The sequence below is a fragment of the Struthio camelus genome, chromosome 4 (genome assembly GCF_040807025.1).
Source record: "Struthio camelus isolate bStrCam1 chromosome 4, bStrCam1.hap1, whole genome shotgun sequence".
NCBI classification, from domain to species: Eukaryota; Metazoa; Chordata; class Aves; order Struthioniformes; family Struthionidae; genus Struthio; species Struthio camelus.
The window spans coordinates 58,569,638-58,596,908 of NC_090945.1; the positions used below are offsets into that span (position 1 = coordinate 58,569,638).

General features: G+C 37.2%; 1 protein-coding gene across 5 annotated transcripts in view; it reads left to right on the forward strand.

The window, feature by feature from the left end:
• CORIN (corin, serine peptidase) overlaps window positions 1–27,271 on the forward strand; it is a 159,417-nt gene that overhangs the window by 43,560 nt on the left and 88,586 nt on the right. For 4 of the 5 annotated variants that reach the window (XM_068942966.1, XM_068942969.1, XM_068942967.1 and 1 more), the window contains exon 4: window positions 8,360–8,570. The exons of the other annotated variant lie outside the window; for it this stretch is intronic. In XM_068942966.1, coding sequence (XP_068799067.1) covers window positions 8,360–8,570 — 211 coding nt within the window. The remainder of the gene's footprint in view (window positions 1–8,359; window positions 8,571–27,271) is intronic. 5 annotated transcript variants of the gene reach the window in all.

Below are 27,271 nucleotides of genomic sequence, written 5' to 3' on the forward strand. Positions count from 1 at the left end.
ACCCAAGGGAAATAAAGTGAGAGAAGCTATGTCTAAGTTTTATTGTAATTATGACTTCCTATGGGACAAAACAGTAGTCAGTACTTGTTAAGCAGTGAAAGCTGTTGGCAGGAGGCTTGTGTGATATGGTTTAGCCATTGGTAGAACTGTCAGGACAAGACACTTATCAATCATTTGAGTTTATCTGTTGAATTTTCCTTTGACAGAGATGCTAGCAATACTTTATTCTATGTCAGTTATTCTAATTAAAGAGATCTTTTTCCTTCAGACCTTACTTTTCTTGTAGTTTTAAAGCTTATGACAACAACAATATTACTACTTTGATTCTATTGATTGTCTATCATATAATTAGCTTCTTAAATTTCTTAAGATCTATTCTCTTCAATTTAACTGTACTTTTCTGAGGGATTAAAAGGAATAACTTCCTCCCTTCACCCCTCAGTCCCACCAGTGCTATTTTTAATTGTAAAACTGTTGGCATTTTTCCACCAAAAGGTTTGTGTACACGTTGTTATTTTCTTCTACAGTGTAATATGACTGTGTGCTATTCTATAAGGATTAATTGATGTTTTCTGTTATGGTATAATGTGTCTTGAAAGAGAAAAAATACACAGCTTTTCCAAAAGTGTGGAGAAAGTGCAAGGAAGTGTCTGAAAATGTTTTGAAAATGTAACAGTAGTCTGACATACATACTCAGCAGCCAGCAGTCTCTCTTGTGAGGAAACTGAGGCTGCAGTGAATTGAAGAAATGGTTTTCAATTCAAAGTGCATATGAAAAAAATGCAGTTACTGTGCTGTTTTCAATTCAAAGTGCATACGAAAAAATGCAGTTACTATGCTTTTGTTATAAAACTGTTCATTTTAAGTACTGATATTTGAACTGGGGGAAAAGAGCTTGCAAATCTCCCTGCTGACTAATTCCAAAGGATAGATTCTGATTGCAGACATATATTGAAATGTTTCATAAGAAAATCAAATAGTGGGACGTTTTTCCTGAGTTGTAGAGAAAACATCTAAAATTCAGTTTTGGTCCAAAGTAGACTGCACATGAGAAATTCATAGCTGGAGGGAGGCCAGAAAGTCTGTCTTCTATTTTAATTGAAATGAAAAATGTGCCAAGATGTCACAGTAAATTAAAAGAGGTATTAAAATTTGTGAAGACGTTAATGGGTTCTGGAGAGAAGTTTTGCTGAAAAGACCAGATTTGAGGTGGAATGCCATACTACTTTGATCTTCAGCAAAAGAATGATTCCATGAGAATCCGGATATGCAGTAGAAACAGGGCATGGGGGGGAAAAAGGCATTATATAGCCTTATATATCTCAAATATGAGATTTTGAAATCAAATAGAGTCACAAGATCCTTTTAAGGTTGTGAGCACATGGCAATGTTGGATTGGAAAAAAAACTGATTTTCTGAAGATGGTTCCTATATCAAGAAGTCTGTGAATTGCTGCTATAGGCAAGTTAGACAAGCTTCCAAGTTAGAATGGATGAGTCTGGTTTGATTTGGTTTTTTTTACTGAGATTCTAAGATACTTTCAGATTAAAAGTGAGATTTGATTCAATGTTGTTAGAAGTTTCGCTAGGAAAGAGCCAGGTGAATGTTGCTGTTTCTTCCTGGATGTCACCAGAGGTGCCTTCCTGAGGCTTTACCAGTGAATTTATGAACTGCAGCTGCACAACTTAGTGCTTAGAACATTCTAAGTTAAGTTCTGTAACAAAGTGGGTGGTAATCACTGCAAATTGAATGCTGTTTTGTTCTCCATAATGATGTTGTGTAAAAGTTGCTCTGATTAAAAAAGATTATTTTCTAATTGAGATCTCATCAAACTTGGCCTGGGATATGCTTTCATCTTCAAGCATTCTCATGTACTTTATTATGCTTTGCGTATCTGAGACAGAGGTTTATTTTGCGGATCTACTGTGATAATCCTAGCAACAATATATCCCAGCCAGGATCAAGGCCAGTTCACACTGTTCATCCCATTAGCTTTAACTGAAGACATCATTTAACTACATGACGTTTATAACCGCTGATGCGAGAAGGAAAGATCCCAGATCTCTTTGTAGGCTGCAAGTTAGAAGAAGCATGCATTCAGAATGCAGAGTCACATCAAATTGATATATCAATTTTTAGAGTTAAAATGTTCTTTCGTGTCTCATTGACAAGAGCTGATCCTGCTGGTGCAGTTTGCTTTTTCATAACAGTCTCAGAGTGTTTTACAGAGCTCGGCAGTGGTGACAGTCTGCAAAAGCACTGCTTCAGCTCCTGTGAGCAGGCTCTGTTCTTACCTGCTAGCACCTGCTGCTATGCTGTCCCTTCTGTTGTCCTAGAACAAATGTTTTGCTGCCAAACAGCTATTGAGCTCAGTGATCTGAACCAAGTGCAATAGTTATTTCTTCTCCTCTTTCTTCCCCCCCCTCCAAAAAAAAAAAAAAAAAGAAGGTTGTTTTTTAGCTGGGCCAACTCCCAGAGCTGGTTGATTGCATGGTCAGAAGTAAGGACCACTGGTAGGTGAGGAATCATGACCTTTTCGTTACAGACAAAGTTTAATGTTTTAAAACTAAAACTATTGATTGACCTTAAGCTGCAGTTCCAGTTTTGTTTCTCTGAGGCTGCCGTAAGCATTGTTTTTTTTGGAAAGAATGTAGGTGATTATTTTCAGTCAGCTCCATTCTCTAGTCCACTTCACTTATGCAGCTTTGCAGATACAGTTTATGCTTGGTACAGTCTGGGAACAAGCCAAAGAGGGGAGAGGGAAAGTGGAAAAAGTGTGGTTTAAATTAGTTTCAGCAGCGCTAAATACAAAACCATAGACTTGCATTGCAATTGCTGGAATAGGAGGAAGCCCTTTGCTACCAGTTCAGTCCATTTGTCATTAGCCAGTGATAAACAGAAAACTCTTCATTTAGCTGAATGTCAGAAATGACCCCTATAATTAGGAATCATGCTGTTCTGATCAACAGCATTTTCACGTGTTGTTATTCCCATTCACTGCTCTTTTTTCCTAGGTAATACTTTTTTCCTGTGGTCTGTTTTCTACTTGTTTTGTAACATGTTTGGTATTAATATGTTATCCCATCAGTCAGATTCATTCCTGTATTTTATTAGCATTCTGGCACTGGAGTGAAGAATAGTTTATAAAATGTGATTAGCCTGTACATGTGAGGCAGCATTTCATAATTTGGTGGAATGGTTATGCATTTTGATGTTTACTGACCTCTTCTTATTTCTATGGCTATTGGTCAGTGGAAAGATTTATTAATTACTTTGAATTTTCTCTTTATTAGGAAAAAAACATTGGAATACTGTTATTTTTATTTTTATTTTTACACTATCTGTTTAAACTTTTCATTTAAATATCCACTCCTCATTAAAAAGTGGTTCATTTTGTCTAAATTTTAGATGACTTTCCTCCTACTTGACACTAACTACTTTTAGTGTCTCTTACAATAAAGTTTTCCTTACTCTTTAGAATGCTTTGGCTGTATCACTGTTTATCTACATATGGAGCAATTCTGGCACTGAATGCCCTTGCCTGTCTAAGGACATGTTCTGTTTGTCACAAGCTATCGGGCTTGATGCAAGAATTAATGGAGGGGCTTAATAGCTTGTTTTATGCAACTGGTCAGAAGAGAGAATCGCCGTGTTCTGTTCTTGTCTCAATTTAAGTGAAACAACCTGGCTATGAAACAACGTGTTATACGAAGTATGTCTGTCTCCTGGCTTATGCAGTTGTGTGGAACCTGAGAGAAAAATAGAACATTCAGTAAGGTCTCCTCAGGCCTTGATTGTGAAGATGAAATGATATGTTTGCGTGCTGCTGGATTAGAGGTCTGTGGGCTAGCTTGGAGAAAGTTGATGCATCTGTGCTCTGCAACTCCATGCTGTGTTAGTGAACCAGTGTGGTGCTTCTCCTGAGGTAATTAGTCTCATGCAGAACTAAACTTGTGATAACACAAGGTAGCTTTTCTTAGTTTACCAGAGAAGGTTTCTGAGACTACAGCACTGCTGTTACTACTGCAGTTCACAGAATCTCAGAACAGTTGAGGTTGGAAGGGGCTTTTGGAAATCATTTAGTCCAACCCCTCAGCTCAAGCAGGCCATCCTATAGCAGATTGCCCAGGACCCTGTCCAAATACCTTTTGAATGTCTCCAAGGATGGAGACTCCACAACCTCTCTGGTCCACAAGCTGTTCCAGTGCTCAGTCAGCTTCACAGTAAAAAAGTTTGTCCTCATGTTCAGATGGAATTTCCTGTGTTTCAGTTTGTGCTAGTTGTGTTTTGTGTGTGCCCATTGCATTTTGTCCTGTCACTGGGCACAGCTGAAAAGAGTCTGGCTGTCTTTACACCCTCCTGTCAGATATTTATACACATTGCTAAGATCCCCTCTCAGTCTTCTCTTCCCCAGGCTGAACAGGCCTGGCTCCCTTAGCCTTTCCTCACAGGAGAGATGCTCCAGTCCCTTAATCATCCTAGTAGCCATTTTGCTGCAGTAGCTCCACATCTCTCTTGTACTGGGGAGCCCAGAACTAGACCCAGCACTCCAGGTGTGGCCTCACTAGGACTGGGAAAAGGGCAGGATCACCTCCCTCGACCTGCTGGCAACGCTCTTCCTGATGCAGCCCAGGACACCATTAGTCGTCTTGGCCATTACTGGTGGTGGTCAGCTTGTCCACCAGGACCCCGCACATCCTTCTCTGCAGAGCTGCTTTCTTGCAGTTAGAATCCAGGATGTGTGTGGCATCATGATACATTGTTTGCCATTACCCTGCAATTATTCTTTTTGACTCAGAGGTGTGGAGGGTACAGGATGCTCACCTGCTGCATGGTAATTTACTTGCTGGGTAAATGACATAAAAAAATAGAAGGTGTGGATTGAGCCCCATATTAGAGGGACAGGGTTCTAACCCAAGCATCCCCTTTGCAGGAGAGTATTCCAGGATACAGACGTGCCTGGGATGGATGTTGAAAGAAAGCCCTTGTATAAGAATGCAAGATTTATGGAACTGAAAATGGTTCATGTAACTAGGGCAGGTCCTGGATTTGAGCCCTTCTTCCATCACTCTTTATTTTTAAAAGTTCTTGTGCAATTGCTTTAAAATTCCATCTTGGCCATGAAAATTGAATTCAGTGCTGTGTTATGCAGTCACTGAGTACTTCTAAGAGATCAAAGAACTCCAAGGAACTGTGGTGCATCTCTGCCAAGAGTGTGTGAATTGCAAAAGATCCAAAGCAGCAGATGCATGTGAGCTTGGGCAAAATGGCACTGCCCCTGGGTATGCTGTGGCAGGGACTGTTTTGCCATAGTGCCTCAGGAGATAGGTGGTGATTTTTTGAATAGTGTAGTGGGTGAACAGCAGATTGGCGAGGAGATAGGAGAATGTTGACTGATCAATTATTCCACTGCCAAAACACTTGGTGTGCAGAATCCATGAGAAACAGCAGATCATGACCCTTAGACTTGTGCCGCATAGGCATCAATCTGGACTTGTTATCTGTATACCTAAAAAATTACGTCTTCCCTTGTTATCTGTAGCACATGCACAGTAACCTGCACTGTAGCCTGTTAATTTGCCTTAAACCCATGTCCCCCCAAACCTCACCATGGGCTGACGCTGGGACAGCCCATTCGCTTCCCTGCAAGGTTTCTGGGGTTCCCCTCGCCGTTCTGGGATTTCAGGGTAATAAACATCTAATAACCTTACTCCAGGGTGGTGTCTTCTACCTCTGTGTATTCCAAGTGTCAGTTACTGCTGTTAACAAATAGTTTTGTTGAAATTCTGCTTTCTTAAGGTTTGCGGCTGCCTCCTCCCCATTTAGCATCATGTGATTTATTTATATATCTTTAGTGTGTATTTGGGGGGGGGGGGCATGCCCAAGATTTTGAGTGGGCGTGTCATCCTCTTATTATAGCAGTTTCTGAAAATGTTATCTGAGCATCACCAAAAGAATGCAGGCAAGAGATCACTGTTACAAGGTTAGCAGTTTAAAGACTGTTTGCTGTAAAAAGCTTTCAGTATTTTTAATCTTTAAATTAGAACTTTTTTGTGTTACTGTTAAGCTTTTCCAAGCCTTGCGGTACAAATAAATGGCAAAGAATTTTTTAAATTACAAAATATAATGCAAAAAACAGATGGAGATTTTACTTTTAAAAGAAGGCCAAAATACTGTGCAAAAGTCACAAAGCAAATAGTCATTAAAGAGATGATCAGTCTCTGACAGCTCTTAAAATAAAATGACTGAGTCTGAAGTGAATTTCCTTCCCTTCTTTTTTTTCCCTTTTCTTCTCCCTTGCCCCTTCTAGATCTGGGGAATCACCAGCTTTCAGTCTGACAGCCTAACAGGCAGATTTGATGATCATCCTGGTGGTATTTTTCCAAAACACCTATATAACTTCAGAGCACAAGTTGCACTGAAAGTCACTGGTGTGTGGTACTAACTCACATAGACACTTTAAAAAACTTCACTCTGCGCTTTTTTGAAAATTCTCTTAATGTGGAAGGTCACCACTTTTGCTGACCTCCCAGCATCTACCTCTAATTGTGAATCAGCACGAGAGATATGACCCTGAGAATCTGACCCAGAATTATATGAAAAGTATGATTCCTGGATGAATAGTTCCATCACTCACTGTACTTTGAGAGTGAGAAGAGATTGTAGCAGAAGATGGGTATACAGTGATGCTAAGATTTGTTTTTGGTAGTATTGAGGGGGAAAAATGTCTTAAGATGGGGCCTTGTGTAGTTGTGGATGTGTGAGGAGGAGACTGTTCTCTTAGGGAGGCAAAATCTGAATCCTTGTTTTTATTGAGATTTCTGGAGGGAGAGAATACAAATGGGGGAGCTTTATGAGTGCACTTATCAGTCACAGAAAAAGTAGGGACTGAATTTTACCACGTGTAGATAAAATAAGAAACCTAACTTTTTGTGTTGATCCCTTCAAGGATATTGCAACTTGAAAAAGTTGTAATGGTGTTTTTCTTCTCTATACTTTGCTTTCCTAACTCTTATGTGAGGATGAAGGAACTAGGATTAGATCTGTGTATATAGCCTGCATAGATAGGAGATTCTGAATTTTTGCCACTAGTGCATTTAGACAATGAAGACTATGTGAGACAGTAAGGTGAAGAAGAGATTTGCTGAGCCCTTAGAGCTACATCCTATGCGCTTTACATCCCCAGCTCTTCTTGAGTCAGGAGGTCAGGTGTAAGTGTCCTACACAATGCTTGGAAGGAGACAGTTCCAAAATGTCTGATGGTGGACTAGGACCAACCATGTTTGACACCATCTGTGCCCAGTTTGTTCAGATAATGAGACCAGGAGTTTAAACTTGTGCTTGGACTCTGCAGTCAGAGTTTTCCTCTTTCAGGAAACCCTACTGTTGGGGTGGTCATGTAACATGAGCTTGGTTCTTTTACAGTAGGATTAGTGGCAGAATCTGGTCTTGAGAATGGGCTTAGATCCCTGCCTATTGTACAATATGGACATGCTCTGAATTTAAAGAAATGATACCAGAGCTGATCTAGATGGCCTAGGAAGGCCGTCATCAAACTAGGGAGCTCTTGTGAGTATTAGATTTTAATAGTTTGTTCCTGCTGAAAAGTCTGAATTTTATGTGCTTTGTGAAACTCACTCTTGGAACTTCATGTAATATGTTAACCTGCTGATCATTCATAGCTGAGGAAGCCTACTGTAAATGATGGAGTGTGAGCAAAGAAGGATCACTGATAGCTAGAGAGTGGGACAGGAACAGTTTAGGACAGAGTAGGTGTTCAAGCTATAAAAGAAGATAGTTCTATATCGGTAGGGTAGAAAAGAAAGATTCTAGAGGCAGGACCATAATGATGGGAGAAGTAGATAGGGAAGTTGCTGAGTTTTGGCAGGAAGAGCAGCTACAAAGCAGCATGGTAGTAGAAACTTGGTGGAACCCTCAAAACCCTCAGAAACATTACAGTCCTAATTAGCCTTATTTTTCTATGCTGCTACTGTATTTGATTTCAGCCAAAGTTGGCTGTATCCAGGCTATTCTTATAGTGTGCTCCTCCAGCTTGTGTCAGAAGGCAATTTGGCAACCAGTCTAGTTCTGTAGACTGAGAGGGTCAGAGAACTGTGAAAATCTGTAAGAGGCTGGTTCCTTATCCAAACTAAACTGCCAAGCTTATCCAGATCCCTTCTGTTCTTAGATACTTGTTTTTGGACAGTATTGTGATAGCATTGTGGAATGTCATCTTATCTGTGAGGTACCGGCGTTGCTTATGTATTACATATACGAACTAGTAAATTCTATATATACTTAGTATCACTATTTAATAGTTGGCTCATTTTTTCTAAATTTAGTTGTTTTGATTTCACAGGTGCCTGCATAAATATCACCAACAGCCAGTGCCAAATGCTGCCATATAACTACACCACTCTAACTTCAGTTATTTCCATTGTCAAAAGCATTGAAATGGAAAAGTTCCTGAAGTTCTTCAGTTATCTCAACCGTCTCAGCTGCTATCAACACATCATGCTGTTTGGCTGTAGTCTTGCTCTTCCTGAATGCATCAGTGACGGTGATGACAGGTATTTGGGAACAAAAATCAGTCAGTGACTAGAGCCAATTATGGTAAAATACTGTCTAGCTAATTAGAAAAGGGCAGATCTGAACTAAACCTATGACCTCGTTGCAAAACGCCTGTCTGTCAAAGCTATTCACAACATTTTTGCCGTAATAAACCAACTGCAATAGGATTCTCTGAGAAAAAGTATTGCCAATACATAGACTAAAACTGTGGTTTTAGGTCAGTCAGGTTTATTTTCATAACAAAGGCTGTGCAGAATTCTTGTACCTCATCAATCCAATATGGATGTGCCAAAATGGAATGCTATGTAGCAATATAAATGCGTTGAATATTTATAGCATTGGCATAAAGTGTGGTGGACGTTAGTTAAATTAAAATTTAACATAGTCAGGAAAAGCATATTCTTGTTCTTAATGCAACATTCAGCCGTTTCAAGTACTTTTAGTCTTTTCTATAAGAAAAGCTAATCTTTTACATATGTTTTATGAGGGTGTATTCAGAGAGACTGAGATAAACTGTTTACATAGGCATATCTTGATTCTGCATTTACATAATTACACATTAGTATCTTATGCGTGTACTTTTTTCTTTGAGCTTCGTTTGAAAAAGGATTAATGAGTTTAACAGTGCTAAAAGGAAAATATAGCACAAACTTTTTTTGTTTCTTGGTAAGTACACAATCTCTATGATGTTTCTGAAGAGGGAAAGAGAGAGGGGAGAGTTCTTTCTCCTTATTTCATTACCTGCAAAATTCAGTGGAAGAGAATATGGCAATTGAGCAAGTGATTAAGTTAACTTAACAAGAACTAAGAAGCAGAAAGCTGTGCTGCTGAGAATGCATAGGAGGCTTACGAAAGTGTGGTTTTATGAGAGGAGGTACACTGAGCTAAAACATAGTTGCCGCTCAGGGCTCTAGTCCCACTCCAGGCAATATATGCCTACCATTTTGGTTGCAGCAGAATGATCTCTGGCTGAGTCAGTTAAGCTCACTGGACAGACAGAAAATTAACCCAGTAAAAAAGCTTATAGATGCTTATATAGCTAGGATTAGGGCTGAAGTAAGGCAGCATGGGAAACAGTGGAATGAGACTATTAGACTGACTGACCTGTTTAATCCAATTATACCTGTGTGCCCAACTTTAGTTAGACTACCAAAAACTATTTTCAATTAACCCTATTTAACTCATTGCATAATTAATGATTTTTTTCAAGATTCAATATTGCAATTGTTCCAGTTAAAGAATCTGATACCATAAAGCCCTAAACTACCTACTGTCTCAAGAAATCATACAGCAAAATCAGAAAAGTTGTTTCATGTAGTAAACTGATGCATTTAAAGGTTCAGCAACAGGGGAACAGGCCACTTCTCTGTCAGTTCATTTATTCTGCTCTGTTTGGAATCTGACTTTCATAATCCTCTTGAAAGTGAATGGGGCGTGTCAAAGGTGCAAAGTTTATAACTCAGAGTAGTAAAAGAATAACTTTTTAGAACTTTCTATTTCCGTTTCTTTGCTGAAGACATCTTTTTTGCAGGCTTGAGGTAATGGAGCAATATCTGATCTGGTTGCATTATGACAGCTGTCTTGGTAATTAAAAAAAAGGTTAAACTAAAGTTTGGAACGTACGGGTTTTTGATCTAGTTTTGAGTAGCTACTAAAATACTGTGGGATTCAAGGGAGAGAGATTTTCTTTGTGTATGTGTTTGTTTTTTTTTTTTTTGGACAGCAACTACTTTCTGCTGTTAATTTTTAATGTCAAAGCTGGGGCTGGATTTCCATGTCCTGGTTAACATCCTGGAAGTCACTATGCCTCCTTTAGTATTTATTTTAAAATCTTCTTTGTGGAGACTGTTCTGGCCCCTGCAGATTGATCAGAAAGAATGTTCAATATGAGACTGTAAATGCTGCAGGATTACATTAGAATCTGATTTCACTTTAGGTAATCATATGTCTGCTGAGTGTATTACGGGTGACAGTTAAAATGCAGACTGAGCGGCAAGTTCAAGGAGAACCAAAGTTTGGATCGTTGAAGTGCTGGTTTATTAAATCTGGATTGCTAAACCTGAGTTGTCCTAGTTTAATTCCTACTTTCTTCTTTAACGATAACATTTTTTTCTGTAGGCGCTTATTAGTGATTTTTCTGATTATTGTCTCTCTTGCGGAGCTTAGTTATCGCAGACAAACAGATATCTTTCAGGGCCAACAATGCTTTTTAAGAAGCCTCATATCTTCGTTTGGGGTATGACTTCCCACGTTTCTGGCCATTGGTCTCAGTTTTTTAAAGTAGGACTACGTTAAATATTTTATTCATTTTTTGAATGATTTGTTTATATAAAACCTGAGGCCTGCAGCATCTCATGATTTGTTTTTGTGCTTACTTTATGTATATGCGTACATATATGTGTGTTTGCATGTTTATATACTTTTTTTAACATTTCATGGAGCTATTATTGAAGCTAAGATCACAACACAGATTCAGTCTTCTAGTGTTTCAAAAACATTAGAGATTAAAACTCTTAAAAACAGCTATTTAAAAAAATTCTTTGTTATTACAAGGACTGTGAAAAATACAAATAACTGAAATACTAATATCGTACTCCCAAACACATTGCTATCAATCTGATAGCAAACACTTACTATTAAATACATCCTAAGAAGTCTTTAGAGCTTTTAGGAGGAAATCTTTTGAATTTAATAGATAATTGGTTCCTTCTCACTGTGAGGCAGAGGAGTCAACAAGATAAGTTCTTTAATGGCTCATTTATCGTTCTGCAGAATCCCAGGGTTAGATTTACAGAGGAGAGCTAAAAGTGCTGGAGTCTCCCCATTAACAATAACTGTTGTGATACATTCTCTGTTATGTATAACTGAAAAACTTCCACTTCCCACCTGTCCATCATAGAAGTATAACTGATGTGCTAAGGTTCATTCCGCTTTCTGGATGGTCCCTAGGTCTTTTTAAGATGACTTGCGTTTGCTTGTGTTTAAAAAGCAGGATGACTGATCATGGTCTTTGCTGCAAAGCTGTAGATAGGCTGGGTATACTGTGCCTTACCTTGGTAAGTACAGATAGTTCAAGCGCTTGAACTTGACTATTAATGATTTATTGGAAGATACAAAGGTATGAAACTCTTTTCAGCCCTTCTACTGTCAATATTTGGTGAACAATCTGTAGCAAGAGGTTTTGCCTTTACAAAGCATTTATGGAATCAGAATGTATTCTATTTTATTTAGAAATAAAGGACAATGACTTTGCTTCTTTTACACCATGAAGCTAGAAGAGTTCAAAATCTTGCATAAGATGCATCTGAAACATGATTATTCAAGATGATTCAGGTCCATTTGTTTTGAGTGTATCAGCTGTCCCTAGTTTAATAACACAGGGTCCTCAACAAATTGCAGTGACTGCTCACCCTTTCAATTTTTTCATTGTTTATATTTGATAACCTGTATGAACTTCTGTGTCAGCATAGGAGGGAGATATTTGAAGAAAAAAAATTATGTCAGACACGTTGAAGTAAATTTAAATTTATTATTGTAAGATCCCAAAGGTCAGATGACTTAAAATAATGTAACTATGAATCACATTTTCAGAAAGAGAATTTAGTCTAGGCAGCTTTAAGAAAAACAGGTATAATACTTGCATAATATAGTTATTAGCCCTCCTGCCTCCCTCCCCAAATTAATACCTCCTCTCAATGAGAATGGTGACATGTTAAATGTAGGCTGAATTTGGGAAGTCTTATCAGTGACTCTGGAATGTTTTTGAAGAAAGTCCTTTGTTCATATGAATAATGTCCATATTTTTAATGGAATAATAATAATTAGTAATAATTAATTGGAATAATACAGGAAAGTCTCTTTGTATGTGTTGAACACAAATACGAAAAATGAAGAGGTAGGGCTGTTTTAGGTCTCTTGAACAGAGGAATTTGAGAAGTATTAGGAACATACGGAATCTGGAGAAGCAGAAGAGTCACTGTAATATACTCTGAGGAAATGAATGGGGATACATTCATGTGTAGTAGCCCTTTATTTGGATATCTGATTGTTTTTAACATACAGTATTGCAAAACATACAACAGTATACAGATCTATGTTACTGACATTATTATCACTAGTTCCTCCAGTGAATTACAGCTGTTTCATTCTGACTGCTAGTGCATCTCTAATGATCATTTTTCATCTGAAGTTAGAGAGAAGCTCGTGTTGATACTTCTTTGTTTTATAGAGTGATTGTTTCAAATTTATTTAAAGTATAATTTGGCAAATGCTGCTTAGACAATAGAGAGAAATGAACCATGTGATGTTCAGATGTTTATTTTTAGGTGCTGTAGGGAGAGTCTGTACTGGCAGCTTCAGCCATGGGAGCAGTAATTATAACAATGTGTTAGGAGAAGCCACAAGAAGGAAAGTTACAAACATTAATCCTTGGCATCTGATGTACTGTAATTACACAGCTTTGCTCTGATATCTGAATTTGTCTGTTTCACTTTTATCTTTCATATGTTTATAAATATCGTATTTATTAACACTTGAAGGAGATTAAGTTTCTGGGCAGGGAACATCTTCGGTGTTTGTGTAGCGCACGGTGTAATTAGGTACTGGAGTTTCTGAGTACTACCGCAATGCTATTGTCCTTAAAAATTATTCTTCTGTATCTTGCTATGGTATGAACCACGTGTGGCAGTAAATCTAATTTAATTTCAAAGCCATATTTCATTCCAGAAACTAGATGTATGACCAATCTGTCCTGCTGCTTTAAAAAAAATATATAGCTGTACCTTTAAAAAGGCTATTTGTTTAAAAGGATTATGAAATTTCCTCCCCCTCGGATGAATAGATGAGATCTTTCCAATATTATTTCAGAATTAGACTTTAAAAACCCACTCTTAGTTTAACACAGCCCAGCAGCACTGCTAAGAGAGAACATGAGTCAATACTGAAAAGTGACACCACTGTTAAAGACTGTTTTAAACTAGTTGATGTACTTAACTGACTTCTGGAACATTCAAGGTTGAGAAAGCAGCTTTATCCTTTTGGGTAGTATTAGTTTGTAGCCAATTACTACCAAATGCAACACTTACATTACTATACCTTATTTATTGTAAGATAGGTCTATCCTCAGAGCTGTTGGTGAGGATTAGTGGTGTTTTAAGCTAATGAATTTTACTTTACTGTTGGGAGACACTGAGAGAGGGTCAATGGTCAGTTACCATTGCTTCCTTGGGATCATTGCTTCCTTTAGGGAAACATATTGTGTCCAAGAAGACAAAAAAAAAAATCCTCTTGAAAAAAATAGTTTTCAGTACTTTCAGATTTTTGAAAGAAAAAGGTTGCATCATAAAGCCAAATTGCGGGTAAAATGTAATGCTACAAAATTAATAGAGTAATTCATAGCGGGCCACCTTACAACTGCATAATTCAACCGAGGGATACTTCTTAGTAGTTCTTACATTGTGTGAATAATCATAATTCATCAAAAGGCTTGTTAAAATAGGAAAGCTGTAAGAGATCCTGAAGGCCTATGTACATGGCTCATTTCTGATTTTGAGTGCTGGGAATAAATTGAAGATATGGATTCCCAGAGCACCTCTTCCTTGTCCTGGTGCTTTCTAAAGCAGAAACTAACAGCTTGAGTATTTCCACTGATTGTCTATGTAGAAATGTATACCAGAAGAGAGAAAACCCCTTCCATTGTGGGACCCCAAGAGATAAATCTTTGGAGGTCAAACTTAAATTAAGCTCTGCCTAGAAACTAGCATTGAGGCAATGCAGATTATAAAGTACAAGCATAATATGCCCTCAGGATAAAATTCTAATGCAGCCATTCATTCCTGTATGTGTTTATTCCCTATGCCTTTTGTCATGTCAGAGATCTTTGAAAATAAAGCTGTGGAGTAGTTTTTCTTATGTCAGTGCCCAAAGAGGCCATCTGAGATCAAGGGTTTTTGTACTAGATACTGTGTAAGCATACACTGATGGGCAGCCTTCTGTCCCTGAAAGTTTATAGCCCAGCTGGACAAAACAGATAAAGGATGGGAGGAGAAAGTTATACTGTCATGTTAACAGCTACGGAAATGACGATTGAGCAAGAAATTTGCAGTAGAGCTTAAAACTAAACCTGTTACTCTTTTATCCTGTATCTGTAGGTACAACATTATCATTCATCTTTAGTTAAACCTGCAGATTCATGTTACTTACTATCATTTACTTGCTTCAGTCATGATCCAGTAACCACTGAATGTCAGAGGAAAAAATTCTCTGCTGTAATCCATCTTTCTCATTTTTGAAAATTATTCTCTCCACATCATTCTAAGGAAGAAAATAATATAATTAAGGAAAAATACTTTCTCTGATTTTCAGGGTGTTTCTTACAAAGGAGTTTGTCATATCAGTGTCTATATGTAACTTAAATAGTTTTGTTCTGCTGTAATGTCCATGCTACGAATAACAGTAGCCTGGTAAAGACTCTCAGAAAACTGAAGAGGGGAGCAGAGGGCTACATAATATGGTGGAGATGGAAGAGATACTCAGCTAGTAAAAATTAGGTTAATAGAAATATAGTTTTAAAAAACTGTGAATAGTTTGTATGCGGTTGAGTATCCTTTGAACAACTGCTATTATGACTCATAGTGATAATTCTTTTTTCTCTTTTTTATCTTGTTCATTGTCTTCACCTGTTTTCCATAATTTATAAAAAAAGGGAAGAACATAAAATCCTTCATTACCGATAAGGATATAAACCATGATGAAATATTATACCTTGAAAACAAATCCAGAAACATGTGGAGTGTCATTATAAGCAGATAACAATTAAAAAAAAAATTGGGATAAGTTATAAGGAAGGAAAGGGGGAAAAAAAATTCTTCCAAGTCCTCCCAGAATATGGAAAAGAATCAAACTTCATAGACCTAGGGAGCCCTGTCTGCGACATTTTGTATAACCCACAAATAAGAGCAGTGGTGTGATTGTTTCCTTTTCTTGCTTTTGTGAACCACACTCTAAACTTATCCATATTCTTTGCTCCTCCTGCTCATGGTGATGTTGATTTTTATTGATTTTCTTTTATCGCAGTGCATATTTAGACTTTTAAAGATAATAGGACATTATATAAAAATTATTTCTTAGAGTTAATTGGGGCTTTTAGAATGTTTAATAGAAAATGTTAACTGAGTCACATAGTTCGTCAACTTCATCTAGTTGAAGAGAATTTTTATTTTAAGACTGTATGAACAGGAAAGTATCAGTATGCATTTAAGTCACTATCTCTTATACAAAGTGCATAACGTTTAATTGTGCATGAATATTGTATATGTATGAGTCTTAATAGGCAGTCTTACACAGGCATGTTTCAATCTTGTTTTAATCTACCTAATTTTGGTAACAAAAGCGATGAATATGCCAAGACTGTTGACTGGCAACTGTTATAAACTCTGGGTAAGCAGTCTGATAGCTAGTCTGTGACATGGCTGCTTTACTATCTTCTTGTAATCCATCTGCACAAAGATGCTAGATTACAGTTGCACAGCTAACTTTGCCATTTTGCCACTGTATAAAAATGTTTACATTTTACATCCTTGCAAAGTTACAGTCAACAGAGTCACTGTTGAGGTAGCTGTGTTGAGAAACCCTCCTAGAAGGACGTTTCGAACTTCATATTCTCTACCTTAATCCTATCTGAGGTGATTTCACTAGGATTACTGCTACCTGATTGAAAAGAGTTAAGCTATGGCATTGATGATGATCACTTGCCAGTACTCTGAGGAGGAAGGTGGGATAATTCCCTCCTATCCTACCTTCTCTCATCTTCTCTTTTAGCTTTATTTTTATGATTCCATCCAGCATGTTTCTTGCCATGACCCCAACACATGGAGTATAGGCTGCTTTCAGAAGCTTGTGAAGTGGCTACCAGTCACTTACCAGTCACTCAGGTTATTTTCTGAGTTTGTAATCTGGCTTTTCACATACTGTGGGAGTTGCTTCTTCCTTTTAATATCCTTTGCTTTTGATGGTGCTTCTTTAGACCAACTTAACATGACTCAAAAAGGATATTCTAGCTGGGGTTTTGGCACTGGTTGTGTACCAAAGAGATCCATCTGCTCTATATTCTGTCACACAAGAATGTGTTGACATATCTTCCTTGAAACAGAAGACTATAAACTTCAACTTTTCTATCGTGAATATAGCAGAGGTGACATTCAGTGCATGAGGTGCTCTGTATCTAGAAAGTTTGAAATCACATGTGTTTTGTTTTAAGTGTTGCCCTGTCTTGACTTTGAGCCCTTGGGAGCCCAATGGACTGATTATGTGCAAGAAAAGACACCGTTATAACAAACCTATAAAATCTGTCTTTGAATATATAACCAAGTTATAATCCAAATCTCAGTTTTTAAATCTGTTTGTGGTTCATGTAAGCCCAGTTGTGACTTGAGCTACACAGCCTCAGAGACCAGCTAGTGAAAACTTTATGGTCAAATCCTATGAGATAATGAAGGCAAAAATTAGAGAGGAAGAGAGCACAATAAAGTTATGAACTTCTACCTGCACAAATAACATGCTCTCTCTGCCACTGTTAATCATTTCCATGTCTTTCATTGTTGATTTAAAGCTTTTTACAAAGGAAATTGATACAATTGTTTCCATTTGACAGAAAAACTGAGGGACACACAGGATGAATGTTGCTTGAGAAAGCCCACACCAGTGGAACATCTGAATACTTCTTTTGCTATACCCTTTTTACTGGTTGATATGTCTTCTAATAGCTATAATTTCACTAATGGTTATAATAATAAATTTAACATGATCTAATTATTTTAGAAGCAAGCTGGTCACAATAAAGATGCTACTGGCAGATGGTCAACATGCCATGTATTAAGAGAAATAAGATCAGGAACAACAGGCAAAGTGTTGCACGTACAATATAAATACTCAGTTTCAGCTCCAGTCCACTCAGAAATTGATAATGGACTAACTGAAACTGCCTTATAGCGACAAGAAAATGGGACGGTTGGCAGGTAATATGCAACTTAGAGATTTGAAGTAGCAACAGTGTCTGCTTAAGATATCTATCAAACAGCACTTAACAGTTCCTGTATATTTTTGGAAATATTTATGTACAACAACAAATGTAATATACAATGTCATGATTGAAACCGTGTTTCAGTGAAAGTGCTGAACATATCTGAATTCTTTTCCTAAATAAAAGGATAATGAATCATCTTAGAGATAGTTCAAATGAAAATTAAAGAAGCAATAAATAGTTATATATGAACAAAAAAATCTACAATGTGCAGCTTCAGAAAGTGACAGAGTACTTGCATAGATAAATGAATTAAAGGAAGAGAAGAAATCATGAAACCTCATCTCCTGCTATAATCAAAGATTGTTGATGAGGAAAGAAAATTTTATGTCTGTTGTCCAGTCACCAGAACATGTTTTTCAGGAGGTAAAGTGAGACATTAAGAATCAGCTGATATATATGTGACTTCAAAGAAAGGGATACTGACATATGTCTGAGAGATTGATATTGACCGTATTCTCAAGAAACCAATGAAGAAACTTGAAAAAATGGCATGTCATAATTATTATAACATAGCTGAAATTAGCATTGCATATTTATTATAGCTTCCTTCTCAGTGCAGCTTGTGTTACTCATAATTTCATGCTTAATGAATAATTTTATCAGTATTGTGTAACTGTTACTTATCAAGGAGAAAAAATGTGCTAATGAGAAGATTACACATTGAATTGTCCCTCAGAACTCAGACTTTGAAGTCAACAAGTTTTCCTCATCTTAGGACCTACTAAGGACTGCTACTTGATCCCAAGCTGAGACAGTACAGAGGTGAGAAATATATATCTTGCAAACAGTGCAAACTGAAAGTATAGGTAAAGATGTGGAATTGGTTGAACTGTCTATATATATAGTTATTAACATGTTTTCTTAGAAGGTCCCTTTTCCAAATGTGTATAATTGAGGGAGGAAGCCCTTTCTTCATTTTTTTATGCCTAATATCTGTCCTGGGCAAAAACAGGAAGAAAAACTGGTTTGCTTATGAAAAAGCATTCCTGTAACTGCCAAGAGTTTCTAGTATCGGCGTGTATTTGAGGAATGGAACTTGACATTTGGCAGGAAGTTTGGTCCAATAAGTGGTATGCTGTTTATCATGGCTCTTGGGGGTAGGAAAATAAGGGAGGTAGAATAGAAGATGTGTTTACTTTAGGGGGACTTCTGCACTTTATTAATAAAGTTTCTGTACCTATAGCTACACTTAAAGAAGCTAACCCCCCCAAATTTTGGCTTGTTCACAAGTCTGAAAAATCACAGTTCATGTGCTGAGTTGACAAGAGAGTGATAAGCAAAGTATGAAAACTTTTCTATCTAGGTTATGACTCAGCTTGTGTGGGCGGGCCTGAGAAAGACTCTCTGTGTGACGGACCCTCCTAATAGTTGGAGGCGGCTCTGGAGCTGGCCAGGTACACGCCCTCGCTTAAAAGAGGCTGAAACTGAGTCTCGGCTCTCAAGCTGTTTTACACTAATGAGCCAGTAGATGGCAGATGCAGTGTAGGGGAAGGAAAAATTGGAGCCAAAATACAGAGAAAGCAGGACAGAGAAGTTAGATGCTCAAGAGAAGTTTTTCTCCCATTCAGAGAATTCTGTTTTCCCTGTGCACAAATAGAGTCTGTTTACAACTACTGATCCGTATAGTTTCTAGAGAAGAACTCAATATACAGAAGGCAGGGATTATTTAAGAAATTACTTCAAAAGGTAAAAGCTGGGTTGAAAAGACCCAGAAATATGCAGAAAATGCAATATACAGTGTACAATGGCATCCTGTGTTGGCCAAAGTCATGTCTGGTCCGGTGGGTGTAAAGCAAGCTTTTGCCATAGCGGTCAGCATCAAAAGTTGAGTACATTGTTTCAGCCTCTCCACTGATCTAGAATACTGTCTGTGAATACTTTCCAAATGACAGAATGATTTTCTTTCAAAGTATGTGTTGGGAGCAGTTGCAGATAGACCACAGTTGAAAGGTTATCAAGCAGAGAAATATTTTTAAGAACAATCTGGGCATGAGAACGTCCCTTTGAAAACATATTTTACAACATTGCCCAGGGGAGTCAAGGGAAGAAGGCAGAAAAGGAAATCAGGAGGACTGCTTATTTTATGAATGTATAATTTACTGGCTGATTGCCTCCAGCCCTGTTGGCCTGATGTTTTGCTGTTTGTATTGTCCGTTATTAGCTATGGTTTCTGATCTCTAAGCTGGTATGTTAACTAGGGATCACAGGTCATCCTTACTGTCTCCTACACATGCAGTATATTACTCATAAATAAATAATGGTCTTTCAAAGTAATTAAAGTCATTATTTACATCAGATAAGAAAATGAACATGGCCTTTTGTTAATGTTTACTTGACAATTTAATATATGTGCTAGAATTTTTTTTTTTTTTTTTTTTACAAAATAAGATTTCATTTAGTAAATTGGAGTAATTGTAGCACAGAAGCTTTCTGTAATCCCTTGCATTTTCACAAAGACTGGGGGAGAATTAATGCTATCAGAGTTGTGCATCCAGATTCAAAACCAGAAAGATGTAGATGGGGGAACCTTACTGTAAGAAAGCTTCACTAATAGATATGAGTACCCTGTCTTGTGCAGGAGTTAATAAAGAATGTTTCAGACTGAACAGTGGTCAAAGGATTTTCCAAGGATTTCCATGCTTGTCAGCTCATGCCTCTTTTAATGCTTAGCATATCAACAAATTAAATTTAAACCGTCTTCAGTTAAAAAATAATGAGAGTGAGTTAGAAAAATACTAACCTTCCGTAAGTTTCCCCCTCCTGAGAGAAGCTACTATTACCGTGCTGGAGGTGTAAGCACCATACTACTCACAGACAAAGCAGAACAGGCAAATTAGAATCGTAGGATCATATAGGTGGGAAGGGACCTCTGGAGCTCATCAAATCTGACCCCCTGCTCAGATCAGGGCCAACTTCAAAGATAGATCAGGTTGCTTAGGGCCACATCCAGTTGAGTTTTGAGTAACTCCAAGGATGGAGGTTCCACAATCTCTCTGGAAAATGTTGCAGACAGCTGTTTCATGGTACACTTTAAATTGGCATAATTTAGTAATGGTGCTCAAAGAATCAATCTTACTCTACCCCCTTGCTTGTTTTTGTCCAGCTCATTACTGGCCTTTCCTTGCCCTGGCAAAAATATTTGTTCAGCGCCATGTTAAATTGGATCAGGAAACTAATCTAAATTAAAATGGGAATGACTGATCTGATTCATACTATACCAGCATAAAGTGTCATGCTGGCACGAAAAGAGAGGGGGAAGTCATGTTAGGCAGAGTTCAGAAGTCAGTCTGGGGATGGCTAAGACAACTTTCTGTGGCAACATCAGCTTACGTCAGCCTTAAAGTGTTTGTGAAACAACGTTAATGTGAGGAAGCAGCATGATAATGGATTAGTAACAAATTTCCACACAGGAACCTAGAGAGGGAGTGAGTAGTAGGTACACCTGTGATTCTTGAGGACTCCTGACAAGATGAAGCTCGAAAAATTTAGCTTAGGGTGATTCTCGAGGTCTTCCTTTCAGTAGCGTTCAGAAACCCACACAGAAGCATGCATTCTGGAAAAACTACCTGAGATTAAAGGCACCTATCAGAGTGACCTGCGGTAATAGAGGGCTGCCCTTTAGGCACAGTTTTGAGTGCCTTTAGGATCTTGGGCATTCAAATATATAGAGCAGCTATATGCAGAGTCATGTGCAAAGTAAAGCTGCTTGTATAGGTGGTGTATTAAGGGTGATGCCTTGGATGTATATATCCACGTCAACTGTGGGGGAAGACTGTTTCTAAGGTTTTTTGAATCTGCTTCCTAAACACAATTTATCCATAGTAGCCACTTTCCTGAATACCAAGAAGCCTATACAATTACAAGAGAGTCATGCCCTGAATGCTTTGCATATGGAGTACACAGTTTTATTATATGGGAAATCCTATAGTTTGGCAACCATACAACTGGCTGGTGGGTTCTAGGAACACTGTCAAGTCTGGGATCTTAAGCCCCAGAAGGCTAAGCTTTAAAATGACACAATATGTAAGTCCTCTGTTCCCTTGTATAGCTTCTGCAGCCCACTTAATCTCCATTTTACTCACCATTATTCCAGAATTTCTGTAGCAAATCGAAACAGCTTCATGAGATTCAGAGGACTTCCATTTCACTGTGACAGCTTATCTTTGCCAAATGTGCGTTTTGTTTGCCAACATCAAAAGAACTTATAACGTGGATTCTTAGGCATATTAAAAGCTATTTTTTTTTTTGCAAGAGATATTCTATAGAGTAAACTAAATCAATAATGCGTTCAGCAATTGAGTCATAATTCTAAGGCAGAGAATTTGCAGAAATTTCACTTATTTAGGAGAGATTTTGGCAGGTGGTACAAGGTTGCAAAATTGGCTCACAATGGTGCCGATATTCTTAATAATCTTTGTTTAAACTGATTCTTGGCTGAACTATAGCTGTAATAAATTAGTTTGCTGCATCTCTTTCATTTGCACTTCCATGTTTGAATCAAGTGATGGGATCAGTCCAACATCTGGAAGGCCTGGCTGCCTTAGTCAGGACGTACTCTCTCAGGTGATCGTGCATGGTCTTTGTGCAAAAAGAAAAAAATTAAATGATTTTGCTAGTGCTTTTGTGGTAGTAATTTCTATGATTATATGATGACATTTGCATAGCACTTTGGAAACTATTACAAGATGTTTAGAAAAAAATGTTTCTGCTCTAGAGGATATCCCTCAAGTGTTTTTGATTGTTATGGTATTGTAAGTTCAGCTGTGACATTCGGTGCTGTCAGCTATCTGAAAAGTGATTGAGAGGTTGGAGTGGATGTTCCTTTTCATAGGACTGTATTTCTGCTTTCTACTGCTTACACATATAGAAATGACTCTTTATTTTCAGTCAAAATAACTTATCTACATTTTATCTACAAAAGAAATGGTTACACTGACTGATAATTCAAAACTGTACTATAGAGAGCGTTGTGTGTCCATCATTAGAGACATTAGCTGAGTTTGGCCACATTCTCCAAAAAGTATTGCTAGGCCTGCAGGGAGGTGTTCAACAGTAGCTGATGCCAAAGATACTGAATTCAATAGCAGCTGATACCTTCTTCATTCATTTCTGGAGGAACGGGAGGAGAGTTTTTAATCTAATGGTATCTTTGGATTTGTTCCTCATTCCACTTTCACTGGATTCAGGAATTTCTACTTCCTTCCTCTGCCCGAAAATTCTTCAAAGTTCTATGTTAGCTCTTTGTTAGTATGATACACTTGGATATCACACTCAGTGATATGTTCCAAGTCTTTTGCAAGTTTAACTCTTTAGCTATCTTTTCCCTGTTGCTGTCAGATGTGACAGCTGTTAAGGAACAGTTAATTTCTTGTCTTAATTGGACCTATAATTTTTAGAAGAAATACTATAAGACAGCTATATGGACCCATAGAACTAATTCTAGTCCATTTTTTTTTCCATATTATTTAGTGCTGAGACTTTCATGGTCTCATAATATATAAACAGATTGCTTGCTTTTTCATGCTGCAGGCAGTCCTTTCATTATCTCCATCTTCTTTTCCATTCTGATTTTATAAAACAGGGTTTTTTCAATCTTTGGAAAAAAGTAATCCTCTTGTGGCTCATCTGTCTTTGCCACCCTCATGATAGCAGCTTAAATATTCTTGAGTGTGTGAGTGAGAATTAGCTTTATGTAGTGGCTGTAAGTCCTTATATTCAGTCCCTGCAGGGCAGAAGAATGAGCATCTACCAGCAATTCAGTCAATTAATAGTGAGCCTTAATCTTGTGTAAACAGCTGGAGCCATGCTTCACTGCCCCACCTTGGTGGAAGTGAGCTGCTGCTGCTTTTTGCCATGACTGCATTTGAGTCCTTTTTGACCCTTTGAGATGTTAGATGTTTCTCAAGCTGTGGGTCCTATGTAGTCCTTTTGAGGCTAATTATGCATCTTTGTATTTATACACAGAAAGTTGCTTTAGGTAAACCATATATGCATTTTAGCTAGAAACAAGGTGGGAATCCAGAAACATATATGCATCCAGCTCTGCATTTGATACTACAAAATGTTTAATGGATGACAAGTTCAGACTCCTTCTCTAACTGTTACTATAGAGATTCAATAGTTTATATTTTTTTTCTAGTGAAATAATGGAAAAAAATTGAAAATGATCTTAGTTTCTTGATGTTTTTACTATGTAAAGGAACAAATTTAAGATTTAAAACCATTTCTAAAGGCAGAAAAGAGAACCCAGTCTTTCCAGATAACTAGCAACCAGATAAGTAGCAAGATAGAGGTAAAAGCTGAACAATGAAAGAAAAAAATACATGATTCTGCTACAGCTCAATTTCTTGATGATGTGAAACTGAAGCCTCAAACAACCCATTTATTAAGTCCATGAGTTGAAAAGTCGTTATGTTATTTTTATTAATTTCCCCCATATTCAGTGTCTCTTAAAATGCTACTCTGCACGTAGCATCATGGGACAGAGAAAGATTTTCCCGAGAACTGTTGCTGTGAATAACTAATGCTGAATGTGGGTGTTTGTTCTTCTGTACAAACTTCCTTTTGTGACATTCATATTCTGTGGAAGTCTTTATTGTTAGAAAATCTCGAAAAGCATTAATGACAATTAGAACTAACAATGGCTGGCATGTCAGCTTGTAACTTCAATTGTTGGATTTCAGGACTGTATAAACACAAAGGATAATCTCAGTTTTCTTTTTCTCATAATTTTAGCATGTTTCATGGTTGTTCAGTTTGTCCTTCCCCACCAGCAGTTTCCCATATTTGTATAACCAATCCCTTTATTCTGCATCAGACTTTGGATCCATAATCATTTTTAGCTCTTATGCCTGTAAATGATACAGTGGATTATCCCATGGTGCTCTATAACAAGGCTGTAATTTGATTAATATTTATTCGGGTAGCAGTGCCAGTTTAAACTTCTTAAATTTATTTGGCTGAAAAAATAATCCAGCAAAATATTCCACAATCGTTTTCAACCTGGCTCAGTACCTGAATATGGCTTACTGTGTGGCCACGTAAGCAGTTATCTTGATTAGCTGTATATTTTGTTTTATACTTTTGTAGACTTTAGCAATTTTTTAGCTCTACTGCTCCTGATAGCTTATTCCTGCTTTGCCTTTTCCCTGTTGGAGGGGTCAATTCACTAGTTTTTTGGGGTTGCACACTAAGTCAGATGAGAAAACTGAATACTTTTTTTTTTTTTTTAATTACATTACTTTTCAGCTGGATCTGTTATTTGACCTAGCTTCTTATACAGCCTTGCAAACAGATGTTACAGCAAAACTGAAAGCAGCACAGAAGCAGAAACAGACATTTGGGAGCAAGAGCTGCATATGGTGGTGCTGCCTTCAGAAAAGACATATGAATAACCATGCCTTCAGTGGCTGCTGAGTTTGAAAGCCAAACCTCTAATCAACCTGAACAATTGTTTCTTGGAAAAGCTGTTAAATTCTGCAGCAAGAGGTAAATAATTACCTAAGGATCTTTCCTCGCCTTACTACTTGTAATGTACTTCTTTGGTATGTTTTAATGCTCAAAATAACCACTTAAGTGACTTATAAAGTCAACTGATGAGCCCTGTGAATGGTAATGTGTTCGCAAAGAAGAAGAGTCAGTTTTATAGAAGCAATAATTTATGAGAAGAATCCACCTAAAAAGGTAAAATATCTTTGATTTAAGTGAGTGATAAGGACTATATACATGTATTATTGTAATTAGGCAATTTGCATTCCAATTTAAATGAACTTTAGGTGTTTGGAGCAAAGAGCAAGGCAGATCATCTGCTTTCAGGCACTGTGTAGCCTCTTTGGAAGCTTAAAATCAGTTAACGTAACAGTTTTGGAGCGCACTGTATTCGATGTCTCAGCTTCAATGAATATTTGGTATAAAAGTGTTTTGAAGCTTCTCTAAAGAGGCTTCTCTTCAGCTTCTCAAAAGGTACCATAAAAATAAAACCAATATTTATTCTATTTACCCTGTGTTAATAAGCTATAAGGAACATTTTTATTTCTTTTGGTACCATATAATTTCCACTGATAGACTTTTATATACAGCTAAAGTAACTGAGGTGTGAATCTCTAAGCATGGAGAAAGCAACTACACAGTTAAAAAATTTTACGTTATCTTCAGCAAGAGTTTTTTTCCATGAATAATCTGAAGAGCAGAATTGCACCCTAATACATTATCAACTCCTCCTGTCCCTGCCTTTGGCGCCAAATAAATTGTGATAAGATTTTCATAGACCTGCCAGTTTATTTTTAAAATGATTAGTCTCTAAGCTGCTGTAAATAGAGACTAATCAAGATGGAGATTTTTAATCAACTTTTCATCTTTCAGAAGATTAAGCAAATATATCCGTACTAAATTTGATCATTATCCAGAAATATTTAATTTATGGAGCACACATGACTGAATATTGAAATTAGGCCAAATATTGCAGTAATTGGTGGATAATCTTATATTTTCTGATTTGTGAAAGCTTCTCTAGAGACTATAAATTCTGTTTAGCTTATTTAAACACTATACACTTGCCTTTTAGAAACGTAATATTTTCTAAATTATAACTGTGCTATGTATACATACAAACATTCACACTGCACTGAAATATTCAGATTGAGAATCGCGTAAAGTAAACAAGTGAGATGAACTTTTTATATTTGTGGTTTACCTTTAGATGTAAATCATTTTATGTGCAAATGAATCTACTGAAAAAAATTATTGAGCTCTTAAAACATTTGGAAGCTTTTTAGCTGTTATGTGGAAATGTAACTTTACACAGTTATATTTTAATATATCTTTTAAAGTATTATATGTAAAATTTCTACCGCAATGAGTGACTAAAAGGTTGAAAGACGTTTAAAAACCTGACTGAGCTTTGCTATAGTTACATTTGCTGAAATTAACATGCTCATACTACTATGTACCTGCCTTTGTGTCTTTGACTTCTGCATCAGCCAGAAGAAATGTCTGGCAGAACTGTCAGTCTGTAGCTGCAGGTGTGATGCTTTGAATTTAATGATTTAGATGTGGATTGAGGAGGACAGGGATCAACTCTGAGTATTTCACACTGTGTAAAGCTTTATCTGAGAGTCCTCAAGGACTGCTTTTTTTTCCTTTTAAATGTCAATCTTGTTTTTACAAATCATAAGAGCAGTATAAGTTTGGTTAGTCACAGTCACAGACTTGTTAAAGTCAAGAAATGACCCTGCGATTATCACCTCTTCAAAAAAATCAAAACAAACAAACAAACAGAAAGAAAGTCAACAGAATCCTCTGCCTGTAATTTACAGTTTGAAGTCGTAAGGTATGCTCTATTGAGTTAGTGGGAACAGTTTACAGTTAATAAGGAAATATGATCACTGCTTAAACATCTTATACTTTTTCACTGGAATGTAATTTTGTAGTATTGTATGTAGCTAGATGAAAACATATCAGTCTGAATAAATTAAATAGCTGACCGCTGCGAACAGAAAAAATCAGTACTCCATTTTAGTTTTATGGCATCTTATTTCCTACAGGTATTTTGGAACTCAAGCACCTTGCCTAGTAAATGGTTTTTCTTCTGGCATTTTCTGTGCTGAGCCTCAGTTAAAC